A 14,094-nucleotide genomic window follows, 5' to 3' on the forward strand; every position below is an offset into this window, starting at 1 on the left:
CACAAAAGCTCACCATGAGCACGTTGTGCTCAGATGAGCTAAAAAGTTAAACAACATGCAATGGAGGAACGATTGAATGGATTGAAATCACTTCTAGTATGGAAATTTATTCTTTGTAATGGTTCTAGAATTGTGACACTTGAAGGGTTTCACAGAATGGAATGAGTGGGGTCAGCAAATTAATTTGAAAACTGATTCTTTCTGTGCATTTGATGATGAAAACAATAGTTTCCGCAGAGATTTCAATATGAATGTCACTATTTCAATGTGTTCAATTTTTACATGCTTTTAGCAATAAAAATGTTAGTTTTTAAGTTAACTAGTTGTTGACTTAACCATGAATTCCAAAATGGAAACTATTCCTTAGATTAAGCAGAACATTTGTAACCTCTGTACGAGCTTGAAAGGTCATGAAAGACCTTGCTCTATTGACCAACAACCTAGCATTGTATACTGTCATGGGCATCAGTGGTTTTTTCACCATTTTGGCTAAGATCAAAGTGTAGTTTCTGTTCTTATCAGCTTAATATCTGATACGTCGACTCCGATATAAAACTGATTTTTGGACACAGATGAGATGTCAGGGGCTTGCTCCGCTCTCGTCACGGGTTGGCCCAGTATTGCAGTACCTCCGGGATCGGCCCACTCCCTTCGGGGAGAACAAAAACATGAAATATATAATCTAGGACAGCTGTGTATTTGTGTTGTTTTTTTTCCAAAAAAAAGCTTTAAACTTTAGGATAAAAAAGGTTTCTATGTTGTATTTACAAAGGTTTACTTAAAGAGCGGGATGGGAGATGAAGTAAATGTTAAGATAAAAAAATACTTTAATTTTGTTTGGAAACCTTCAGTCCTTCAGTTGTGAAGTTTTAGGTCCCATTTGGAAAAAATATCTACTTTTTTCCATTGGGAATGGGGCTGTATAACTGCCCTGCTGTATAACTGCCCTGAGTTTGAACAAAAAGTAACGACACAGATTATACTTTATTTAATTCAGGTCTTATAGTCCAGTCATTCTAGCCTTAAAATGGCTAAAGGTAGAAAAAATTGCAAAAGAATTTATTTGTTTGTTTTTAGGTATTTTAATATACGTAGAATTGCATGACAAGGTTAGAAATTACTTTTCTTTGGCGGAAAGTGCTCAAATTTGTAACGAAACAACATGCCTAGAACTTCAGCTGAAACCAGTGGAAATTTACAAAATTGCTTATATGAAATGCATCTGGCCAGTAAGTATTAGTTTTCATAGTTTTTGAAGCATAGACGACATACAAAGCATGTCTAGATGCCGGTGATGATTCTTAAATTGACTTCTCTTTTTATTTTGATCATATTTATCGTATGTCGTGGGTCAATTTACCCCACCCACTTCTTACAAACAGGTCCATTGTAAACTCAAGATCATTCTTCTAAGAAGATAATTCATTGCAACCAGAAACATTTATGCAGCCCAAGAATATCTAATTTAAGTAAAAATAAGCAACTAATTTTTTACTTAAATTCCTTTTAATATATTCATGGTTTATATAATGTGAAGACAATATATACTTCACACCTTTTATATGAAATGCATATTAAAATAAATGTACATAAATTGTCGAAAAACATATTTTTGACAAGCTTATATTTTCTATTTGTTCAATATGGAATTAAAGATCATATATTGATTTGATGTCGTTTAATAATATTATTATTAAATGAATGATTAAAGTATATTTTATATTTCAAAATTTTCCACAGATACTCTATTTTGGATACTTATCATAGAAAATAAACATCCACAATCAAATACACTCATTGGCAAATCTGGCGTTGTCTAATTTGAAACAATAAATGTATATGCACACACTAAACTAACTGCATTCTTAATGCAATATATAATTATTTAAATCTATACTTCTTTGCTTATATACATATTGCATCAATTATATCGTGCGAATGCTATTTAGTACAGAAATATACAAATAAATGATGTGCATAATTATTGAAATACCTGAATGGTTTAAAATATTATCTTAAATGCATTGAATCCTTTCACAATTTTTTATCTCTCTATACAGGTCGTTCATATGAAACGTTCAGGTTTCAGACACAAGGTCGTCATCATCATTGACGGAGGAGGAGTTTGAACAGTTTCCTCGACAGTTCCCACAGCCTTGTGAACATTCGAGTCCATGTTTTCTACACGTGCATCGTTTTGAGTCACAACTTTGTCGGCAATTACAGCGTATGACTTTGAGTAGATGTTCAGGAGCAGGCAGCAGATGTGTCCTTACTGGAATCAATTTGTTGTTGGATATTTCCCAGCCCCAATCTACTGCATCCAGATTGTTGTTTCCTCGCCATATCTGTGTCTGTAGGTATGTGCGCAGTGAGTGAAAGCGAAAGGCAGCCGTGGTCGGTGGTAATGTCTCTACTTGGACGGATGTTTTACTTGTGCAAACCTTCTGGGTGAACTTCCGGAATCTCAGGATATCGAGCCCTTCAGAAGGAACACCGTTGTTGAGAAGAATCATTGCCTCTTCACTACGAGTTGTTATTTCGTTAACGTCTGGTTCCTCTTCATTAAATATCGCAATGGTCCGTCTGAATTCGGAACTGGTTTTGAACAACTTTAGTACGGCTTCCTTGCTGATACCATGTATCCTAGAAGTCGTATCACAACCTGTGTATGCATGTATGAACGGAAGCATGCTGCATAACTCTGGTCCAAGTACAGTTTTCGTTTTCTTGATATCCCAGACTTTATTTGCCTTATTTGCTCGCCTTATATCTGATTTATAAAGCAGATTGTGACTTGAATCGTCCCCATGGTGACACAATAATACAAGCACGTCAGTGTCTTCACCGACAACGACCGTATCATGCGATGTTGCTTCTTGAACTGCAGTGCTTACTATCAACGTATCAGCGTCATCGACTGCTTGTATTGCATCCACGTTGTTGTCTCTCAGGTATTTGCTCAGGATGGTTAGAAAGTTCTGCTTGTTTTCTGTGTTGTTGAGGAATTTTTCCTTATCTGACCTGAACGTCGTATCAAGGTTAAATAATGCCTTTGTCCCTATTTTTCCTTTCGTTCGCCTCATATGTGTAACATCCTTGAGACTTGGTGAGGAGGAATACCCGTCAAACACAACTTTTGCTATGTTGCCATAGTGTTGTTGAATACTTCGAAGGTATTGTTGGCATATCTGCTGAAATGTACTGTTTTTCTTCCATGGAACACGTTGCAGCAATGACCCACCATCTAAAACATATGTTGGTGATTGTGGGAAGGTGTTAGCTTGACAGTCACCCATATTCCAAATAGCTTCGGATAAATTCGGTTTGTTAGCCTCTCTTAGAAGTCCGCTTTTGTCAAACATAGACGATGGAACTTGGCACAATTCATACTTGAATATATCTGGCATATTTGGCATGTTTCTGTCAGCAACAGTTATGAGACGCTGAAACAAAAGTTGTGGATCGACTTCTATCAGTTCATCATCAACTTTCAGAGTGGACTTGACATTCATTCTCACAACTTGGTCTGCTCTTCTAAATGTATACACATCTACATTTTTGTCTTTCATGTCCTTTAAAACACTGCTTCCAACGTCCTTTGCTTTGTCAATATTTACGTTCAGTTCAGCAAATACACCGGTTTCAATGTTTCTTAGATCTTGCACAGCCTCGTCAAACGGGTTTCTCTCTGACAGAAACTTGATTATAGTTCTAGTGTCTGTACTGTCCTTTGAGTTTCTTGTTGTCCCTACGTCTTTGTGTTGATCACTGGTGGCATAATATACTCCTGTCAATTCCTGTACTGCTGCGTTCATTTCTGAACACGCAGGCATGGATAGTACCCATAGCGATCTCTGATTGTCAGTCATGCCTCGGCCACGTGTTAGTCCACCACTTGTCTTAAGCGCACGCATCAAAACTTGCTCGATAATCAAATCAGTTGACAAGCCCGCCCAGTACCGATCTGTTCTTCTGACCACATGGAGTCCCTGTGAGAAAGCTTCACTAACGTCTGGATGATCAGTGGACAAATTCATCATATCCATTAGGTATAGGTAGCACGACTTCAGATAGTGTGTATGACCCGCAGCTGCAAAATAGGGTAACATGCTTTTTACACTTGATAAGTGACCTTCCCAATCGCCTGTTCTCTCAGCCATCAAGAACTGCTGCAAAAGTGATACCATGTCCATGAATTGGAACCAAAGCTGAGCTGTCCTATTTTCTTTCAACTTCTGTCTGAAATGTGATATATTTTCATCAATCGCTTTCAGGTGTGTGTTTGTTTTGGTATCATCTAGTGCTGCATTGTCGCTTGAAATGGCGTCGTATAAGTGACCGATAGCTTCTACATCATCATTAGGAGCGTCGTAGATATTTTCATTAAGGTCTATCGATTGTCTTGACTACTCTGATTCCTCTGTTAAACCTGTGTTTGGAAAAGCGATTGTTGAACCATTCGCATTTTCTACACCATGGTTACTCAACTGCTCAGATATTGGTGCGTCCAGCGGTCTGTTATACAGTTCAGACAACATCAAAGCATGGAGTGCAGTGTCAAGCATAAAATAACCTCTAACAGCTCTATGGACAGACTTTCCAGTCAACATGTGAACAACTGCGTTTGAAGCATAGACTGTCTCCAATATTTCTTGCAATCCAGTGTCAGTAAAAATGTGCCCTATGCACCCCAAGAAACTCATCTGCATATGGAATCCACCCAGTCTCAATACTACACGTCTTAACGGACTGTCGGCATTCTGTTCTCTTATTACTGTATGAGCTTTCAGGTACAGTGGTTGGTCAAAGGTTATGATAGGTGTCACACTAAATTTCTCTGCTTGGTTTGCAACAAACCATAAAGTAGAGTTGATACATGTGAGATCACTTGGCGCCATGTCTATCATTGGCAAAAATGTCACATTTGCTGCCCCTGGATGTGTTCCTTGCTGAAATGTCTGCATAAATCCTGACCAATTAGGTCTTGTCTGTCTTGCAATCCAAACAGATTTGATCAACAAGTTGGCAGAATGGAAGAAATTCTTATTCTTTGGGGAAATCTCAGTCAGTTCATTAAATTTGATGGGCGGGACTGAAGCCTCGGATGGCTTGTAATACTTAATTTCAATGTTGGCCTCTGATAACTGGCTATAGTTGGCATCCGTCCTTGGTATATTCCAACTGGTCTTCTGCCCTGGGGTTTTACAAGAAATTATACCCATTCCATGAAAAGTATTCAGTCCATCAAGTGTCCTCGAATTGTGGTCGACATTGTCTGCTACAAATTGCATGAATTGTCCAGGGAAGTTATTTTTGAACAATGTTGAGTTTGAAGCTGCTGCATTGATTTCAAACTTTTGTACTTCACCATATGATGAGCATAGGCCTAACTGAAACAAAGTATCAATAAGGAACCTCGAACAAAACTGGTGATGCATTTGTAAGCCTAAGGCTAACTGCAAAGGACAAATAACATTTCTAGGGGCACAAGCTTGCATTATTGCTTGCCCGACAACAGCGATTTTCAACTTACAATCTTTCTCAACAAATATGTTGTTCAAAAATATCAGTAAACTCTTTGGCAAAAATGCTAAGTTGTCTTCAATTGATTTAACATTTTCTGATGCTGGGTAGAACGACTTATCATACTGCATGGATTGGATGTCATTTTTGATAAGTTTAGCTGCTGTTAACAAGATATTTTCTCGTTCATTTGATGCCTCATTTTTCTGACTCTTGTGAAAATTATGAATGATATATGAAGCTGTAATCTTTAAGGTTATAATGTCACTTTTACCATCTAATTCTCCGATAACAATATCAGTACCAAAGTGTTCTATCAGTTTGTTTTTCATATGTTTTGTACTGTAAGACTTGTCACCACAGAGTTCAGTCATTTTTTGGACGAGGTCACTCACTGATATGACTTTACCTTCCGAACTTTCTACATATTTCACAACTTCTTGAAACGCTAACAATTGGTTCTTATCAACAGGCCTTCCTGGACTTTTTGAACTTGTTTTTTGTCTTTTATTTGAACGATATTTCAAAGGTATGTCTTTTCCAGTCCGGAAGTTTGTATTACATGTCTGGTGGTAAACTGCATCAGCAGCAGGCAGATCTATGATGTGCTCAATTCTTCCAAGCACTGATATACCCCAAAGGTCATTTCTTTCTTTACATTTCTTTATTATAGTTTCTTGAAAGTCAAAAGTTTTGACATCCCATACATCCCCACCCCTTTTCTTTTTGTCCGATTTAGCCTAATTAGCACAGAATAAGCAGTCAGACTTAATATCAAAAGTCTCGTCCGATCTTAATATTCTGCTGTTCGCCTGGTCATCCATCATACCTTGTCCTGCAACAAAAATAATGTTTGCATAAATATATTTTAATATAATTGTAATACATACCACTGTAACTGAAGTAGAATAACGTTAAATAATGATTTGTGTTACTTCCAATAAAAGCCTCCTGGCGTTTTGAATCAGTGTTGGTTGCATTTTTCGTGACCGACTCGATCGTGAAATATATGTTCTTTATATTGTAACATTCTTCAGTATACATGTAAATAAGTACAAACTGCTGGGTGGCATGAGTGGCATAGTGTTAATAACCACTTGTGAAAAGACAAAATCCAAATATCATGGACTAGCAGTATAATTATACTTTTAACTTATCTTTTTTTCTGATTATAATACATGAAATATTTCATAAAATCGATTGTTCAGTTAATGTAACCTACCGTGCTGAATGAGAAAGATGGCAAAAACTACATGATCTGCTGGTCTTCTCACATGCTGTATATCACTGATGCAGTGACCTGAAATGGTGTTAATATAGATAATATTTAATATTTAGCAATTTCATGTACTTAATGAACTTGTTTAAATCAAAGAATATACATAAAATGCGAAAAACTAAGAACTCATATTCCCCGAAATTTGCGATTTTTGACACAAACACGCTTCCGTAGTTTTAAAAATTGTGCAGACCTCGGTTTATAAGTTGTCAAAAAAAGTTTTTTTCATGTATTTAGGATGCCTTTGGTAAATATCAACTCTCCATGTGTATTTTATATGAAAAAAAGTCTACAAAGATGTATAAACGCCTCAATTCAATAACTTGATGATGCATGTCTTTTAAGAGGGCACTGATATTCTTATAATCTTCTTTCAACTAGATTTATGCTAAAACAGCGGCACCATTAAGCATTGCTCTATATTGAAATATTACAATTCACATCGTTTGAAAAACAAAACTTCTACTTACTGTCTTTATAACGTCAAATCACAGTTGATTCCACATCGATCAGAACTTTCAACTGACTTTGCCCGCCATATTGAACTGTTTCACGTCACTTAATGACGTCAAATTTATTGGAAGAAACCGTATGGTGTACTATATGGGACATAATAAAACTTCGCATTTTTCGCCATTTTCAACGTTGAATTTTAACACTTTCCCCATTGAGTTGAGACTTGAAAAAAACACTATGAATTAATAAGACGTATGAGAATACGACGCACACGGAATAAATTCTTTTGCAATTTTTTCTAGGTTAAAAATAGACCGACTGGAGTATTAACATAATTTAATGATCAACACATTTTCAGACAACCAAAATTACCATTGATTTCATAGCGGGTTACTGCAAAATGGATTGTATACCAAATATAACTAAATTCATTTATTAGTAAAGAAAAGTGGATATGATTCGCAACAGTTGTGCTTTAAAAAAACTAACAGATTGAGGGCTGAACAGAAAACTTTCGTATCTCCTTCTATACTTAATATGAGTTACGACAGTTTTCCGTTCAACCCTCCACTGATGTAGGTTTTTGCTGAGTACATGTAGCATTTATGAGAAGATATCTACAGCTTTAACTTCTAGGCACTTAACTTGCATGTCTAATAGAGTTTTTTAAACTACTAAATCCAGTTGTGTTTGGATTTTCTGTTTAGTCATCATTTAATATGTTCATTAATGACTTATCTAAAAGACCGTAACAATAAAGATTTTGTGTGATGATTTAAAATTAATTTAGATGAAATACCAATTTTAAATCATTGGCGATATAATTTTGTTAAAATGCACTATGAAACTTTAAAACAAAATTAAAAGATCTCAATGTTTTCTGCGCGACAAAGTTTTATGCAAAATGAATACACACACGCTTCTGATGACCAGACGCTATGCATGTGCAGCTTAGTTTTCAAGCCCATTATATGGGGAAAAGAATCAACATGAAATACATGAGCACCTTTCAATTGAAGCTGCAACTTTTTACCATTGTTTTAACATCAGAATCCGGAATTGTGTCGCGGATTACACATTTATTTATGCTCATTTGACAATTCATCAAACAAAGTACAGTTGTGTGTAATGAATTCATTTATAATGTGTTAAAACGTTAATGTGTCGAAATAAATGTTTTGACAATATTATGCATAAAATGCACACTTTCCGTGTGGGTTACACCTGGTCACCATTATCAGTCTCCTAACTAACTGGCCATGATTTTGTTGTGGAGGAGTACATCTTAGGATATATAAGTGTGGTAGGAACAATATAGCCAATAAACTGCCACAAAAATCCTGGAATTATTAACTGATAGCAACATGGTGTTATTCACCCATGACTGATTCACAACTGTTAGAAATTCAGGCTTTTTCCGCCCTATGCCACCGGTTCGAAATTCGGCCCCATTCCCAATGCAAATCTGGTTGTTTTTTTCCCAATTGAAAAAAAAAATTCCCAATTCCAAAAAAAAAAAAAAAAATTATTTTTTTTTACCTTAAAATATATAAGTTAACCTGATCCAGTGTAGAAAATAGAAAGTGTTGCATAATTAAATTATCTGTTGCCTTGAATTTGTTTTAAAAACTGTAAAATATGTTAATGATTATTTAAGACTTTCCTTATTTTTCTCAAAATCCGGCGCTTCGCATGATTTTTTTCACCTCAAAAAAGGCCAGGCCTTTTCCCCAAATTCAGATTAAAAAACCTGCACTTTTCTCACATGTTCATAATACTTTGTAAAATTTTAATAATAAGTTATCAAAATAGTCGTTATTTACCAGTTAACGGCTTCTTTGAAATATAAGAAACACTATTTACATGCGATAATTTTTCCCAATTGAGCCAATTTTGCGAATAATTTTTTTCCCAAAATGGGGGTTTTCACGACACGAAATTCCCAAAATTCCAGTGTGGCGTATTCCCAAAATGGAGCGGAAAAAGCCTGAAATTTTAGTGTCTTGGGCTATTTTTGGGAAAATCGTTTAATATATAAATTGACTTTTGTCATGAGTAGTTTTAATGTATATTATTTAAAATTTACCAATTACACAAGTTGTGGTACACTGTCTGTATACCAAGTACTGGCACAAGTACACATGTACTATTTGTTTAGAAGTGTGTTACCGTTTTGGTTGTACTATAAAATAGTATAAAATGGAAACAGCAAAAAAAAATATTGGTAATCATTGTCATTGACGCATATCTGACTTAAAAAAAAGAAGATTTTTATATGCTATGATATGCAACTTTTGTCTGTAAAATATTTGTGTCTTATACTGGGGTGTGTTTGTCACGCTGTACAGTTATCTGAAACAGCATGGAACTGAAATGGAAGGTATTGAAGGGCACATGTAAACTTATTAATAGTAATTAAAATAAGTTTGGAACATCATTAACTCTTACAATGTTAGTGTGTTTGTTTATACATGTGTACAGGGGTGTCAATTTTCCGGATTATTCCAGAAATCCGGATTTGAGCCGTCCAGGGTTGATTTTGAGGTGAATGTAAATCGGATGAGTTTGTTTAAGGCGGGTGGGGGTAGGGACAACATTCTTTTAGTGCGGGATCATTTCAGAAAGAATATTGTTATGGCATCGTCGGCATTCCGGACATTTGCGCTTGGTACCGATTTTATTTATTGATATCTGATTGGTAAGCGGCTGGCACTGACATGAGCAGTCACTGGCTATAAGTAAAGCACTGCAATATCATATTTTAAAACAATATGTTAAGCAAATTATATATTGACTGCGTGTTTGCTAGATTACTGGTTACTGGTTTTCATTTTCTGCAGGCAAACAATATGCATATTTTATTTCATTTGCAAATGATGTATCGCGACATGTTTTCGGACAGTCGTTTTCGGATACGCTGGTTTGTCGATTTTAATTTAATTTCGAAGTTCTTAATATCATTTGTTAAGAATGACAAATACACCTGCGGTGTTACAGATGGTTTGGTTTATAATATTTCGCATTGTACTCACCAGAAATTGCACCTAGAAAGACTATTAAAAAAAAGAAAAATAAGCTAGGGCTCGGGGGGTTGGGCCCTCTCTTCCCTTTATCCTACGGCTTAATTTTCCGGATTTCAAATTGGGGACAATTGACACCCCTGTGTGTATTTGTTAATGTTTTTCCCCAAACAGCCACTAATAGGCTTAAATTCCCCCCCCATAAGTATGTTGTTTATATTTCTTGATGTTTTTCCCCAAACAGCAACAAATGTGCCTAAATCCCCCCCCCCAAAAAATGGCTTTTTAAGTTACTTTTTGCGATTTGTTTTAAACCGCGCTTTAAAATGCCCTTTTTGAATTAACTGCGTCATGCCTCTAAATCCTTCTGGGAAAAAACACTATGCACCTATGTGTGAGTGAAACATTATAAAACATAAGAGATTAATTATCTATGTTTTGTCATTTTTAGCTCGGCTGTTTTCGGAGAAAACTCAGGTATTTCATAGCCTCTTCGTCGTCCGCCGTCCGGGTGTCGTGCTAAAACCTTTACATTGGCTCTTAATTTAAAGTGCTTCCACCTACAACTTTGAAACTTCATATATACATGCACCTTGATGAGTTCTACACGCCACACCAATTTTTGGGTCACTAGGTCAAAGGTAAAGGTCACTGTGACTTCTAATATAAAACTTTAACTTTGCCTCTAACATCATAGTCCTTCCACGTACAACTTTGAAACTTCATATGCACATGCACCTTGATGAGTTCTACATGCCACAACCATTTTTGGGTTACTAGGTCAAAGGTCAAGGTCACTGTGACCTCTTATATAAAACTTTAAATTTGCCTCTACATCACATTGCTTCCCCTACAACTTTGAAACTTCATATGTACAGGGCTCAGCCTAGGTTCAAACTTGAGGGAGAAGTGACTTCTCCCTGAGCTGAAATTAGGGAGAAGTGAGGCTACTAGAAGGAGAAGTGATTTCTGTTCGGCGTTTAATAAAATCTTTGCTTGTTTTATACCCCTCATTACACCAAGCCTTAGTATCATCATCAATGACAAACAAATACTATTTTCAAATTCAATAAATCCTTACAAAAGTCATATTAAGTCACAAAAATCAATTCATACAAATAAAACTTGTGATTTCCATGTGCATCATAAAAATAAACAGTACTTTAATAATGCAATGACAATCCAAACCCTATTTACATCATAATGTATCGATACATGATAATTAGTCAGTGATTTTTTTCACCCAATTGGGAACAGGTCCGGTACCAATGCCATTGGGAATTCTTCGCGTCATGAAATCACCAAATTGTGGTAAAAACGAGTCTTAACAAAACACAATCTTAATGCATGGGACATATAGTATATCTATAACTGTTTATCCGAATTGTATACATATCCGAAATATGTACTCTTGAGAATGCCTTACCTGTTTCATTTAATAATCCAAATTGTCCTTGTTGTTATTGGTTTAACAAACCTTATTAGACGTACATGTTTGTTTAATCCAGTTAATGCTTTCTCCATTATTGAATCACCATTACTTGTAATTTGAATCGCCAGCTTTGAATTGAACGCGGGTTGAATGTAACAATTCATCTGCCATGTGCAATGTCGAAGGTCATGAGTCATGACGTAGCAATTTTATTCTACTCTGATAATTTATATCTAATCGAGGAAATGTGTTTTCTCAATGTCTATTGTGTAGTATTAGGACTTGTTAGTATAAAAATGAACTGTGATTCCAGTTTATATAAGATGGGTGTTTTTCATAATTAGCGGTGGATTAACAAACTGTCAAAACTCGCTGGACTTTTACAGTAGTGGATCTACGTAATTAACAGACCTTTGATCAATTTTGTTTTTCTTTAATAATTTTTCTGACTGCCAAAACATGTAATTAACGAATGGTCAATCAATTATCACGTAATCATAAGACAACTTACAGCACGCGCAAAGAGGTTGCGGTATATAAAATAAAGTCGTTTACGTATGGATACGGTAGATAAAATTATGGAAATTAGCACTACAGTTTGCACGGGTGGGTTGTAAGTTTTTGTTTATATAGTACTGAATTAATGTCTTACAAAATAAATTGAACATCGACTGGATAATTAGTGTTTAAGAGTTTTGAAACACGAAACAAGTAAACAGTAGAACATACTAGAATAAATCGTATTCATATTTACTGTTGGGAATGTGTTGCGCGTGTAAACTTTTTTGAGCGTAAATACATATCTATAACGACGTCATTTCATCGCTCAGGTAAACTACTGCATATGTATGTACAATGTGCGCGTTCTCATTGGTAACTATCGATGTAAATGTACCGCTTAACTCCTCCTGCAAGGCGTGTACTAATTGGGCTTGCAGAACAGAGAACTATCCAAACTGTCGGCGAAATGACACTCTCTATGATCTTTTGATCTAAACCGTTATTGTTTGGAGTGGATGCCCATGTATGCTAGTTGCCTGGATAAGCTTTCACAGCAGTCGACCTTTTGCTGTGATAATAAAGTGATAACATAACAAGCGTCATCGGTGACTTTATGATATGTGAAAATAGAGAATTTTTAGAAGAAAAAGTTTAGAGAGAAAAACGTTGATGTAAAAAAGAAGGCGAAGTCAACTTCTCCTTCATGTAATTTAAGGGCGACATTATTATGTGCCGGGCGAAGATGTCGCCCACGTCGCCCTCACGGACGAGCCCTGATGTACATGCACATTGATGAGTTCTACACGCCAATCCCGTTTTTGGGTCACTAGGTCAAAGGTCAAGGTCACTGTGACCTCTAATATAAAACTTTAACTTTGCCTCTAACATCATAGTGCTTCCACCTACAACTTTGAAACTTCACATGTACATGCACCTTGATGAGTTCTACACGCCACACCCATTTTTGGGTCACTAGGTCAAAGGTCAAGGTCACTGTGACCTCTAATATAAAACTTTAACTTTGCCTGTAACATCACAGTGCTTCCACCTACAACTTTGAAACTTCATATGTAGATGCACCTTGATGAGTTCTACACGCCACACCCATTTTGGGTCACTAGGTCAAGGTCACTGTGACGTCTTAAAAAAAAAAAATTCTGACAAGCTTTCGCAGCCGAGCATGGCACCCGTTATGCGGTGCTCTTGTTAAATTCACCTGGTGTGATATCTTAAAAACTATATTTACAAAGTAACTTGATATAGTTTATTGGCTTTTATTTGATTTTGTTTATTTACAGTTCGACAGTATGACAATGCTGTCACATGTGGCCTCGTGTGGACTACCAATTTTGTGGCATACCGGTGCCGCACGTGTGGGGTATCGCCATGTATGTCGCTCTGCGCCGACTGCTTTCAAGCCGGGAACCATGAGGGCCACGATTTCAACATGTTCCGCAGTCAGGCAGGAGGGGCATGTGACTGCGGAGAAGTCAGCGTGATGAATCCTGCAGGGTATGCTGCTATAAGATTTTATGTATTTATTTCGCACTTAATTGGAAGTGTTCCAACTCAGAGAAGCAATTTTACAAAATCATATTAAGTTATAATTGACCTCTCTTACAATATTCAAGTTTTAAAGGCTTTATTACCAACCTGAAGATACTGATGCGCAACAAACAGCATAGAATCACTTTGCTTCTTGTGGGGGTAAGTTTTAACAGATTGTCAAAATGATACTATAACATGGTTTGGTGTAATGGGATTTAAGTATTCATTTAGCCTAATTGGACATGTAAACAGATTGGCAATTTGATACTATTTAACTACAGTAGAATTGCAATAACTCGAGCTGGCGATTTCTCGAAAACTGGCGATTATTC

At 36.2% G+C, this 14,094-nt stretch overlaps 1 protein-coding gene and 1 pseudogene across 1 annotated transcript in view; both read left to right on the forward strand.

The window, feature by feature from the left end:
• Window positions 1–468: 468 nt before the first annotated feature.
• LOC127870542 (U2 spliceosomal RNA) lies at window positions 469–651 on the forward strand (annotated as a pseudogene).
• Window positions 652–13,514: 12,863 nt separating this feature from the next.
• The window catches only part of LOC127869056 (E3 ubiquitin-protein ligase UBR3-like), a 107,228-nt gene continuing 106,648 nt past the window's right edge, over window positions 13,515–14,094 (forward strand). Inside the window, exon 1 of the mRNA XM_052411325.1 lies at window positions 13,515–13,726. Coding sequence (XP_052267285.1) covers window positions 13,605–13,726 — 122 coding nt within the window. The 5' untranslated portion in view covers window positions 13,515–13,604. The remainder of the gene's footprint in view (window positions 13,727–14,094) is intronic.

The sequence above is a fragment of the Dreissena polymorpha genome, chromosome 2 (assembly GCF_020536995.1).
Source record: "Dreissena polymorpha isolate Duluth1 chromosome 2, UMN_Dpol_1.0, whole genome shotgun sequence".
In the NCBI taxonomy this organism is placed as follows: domain Eukaryota; kingdom Metazoa; phylum Mollusca; class Bivalvia; order Myida; family Dreissenidae; genus Dreissena; species Dreissena polymorpha.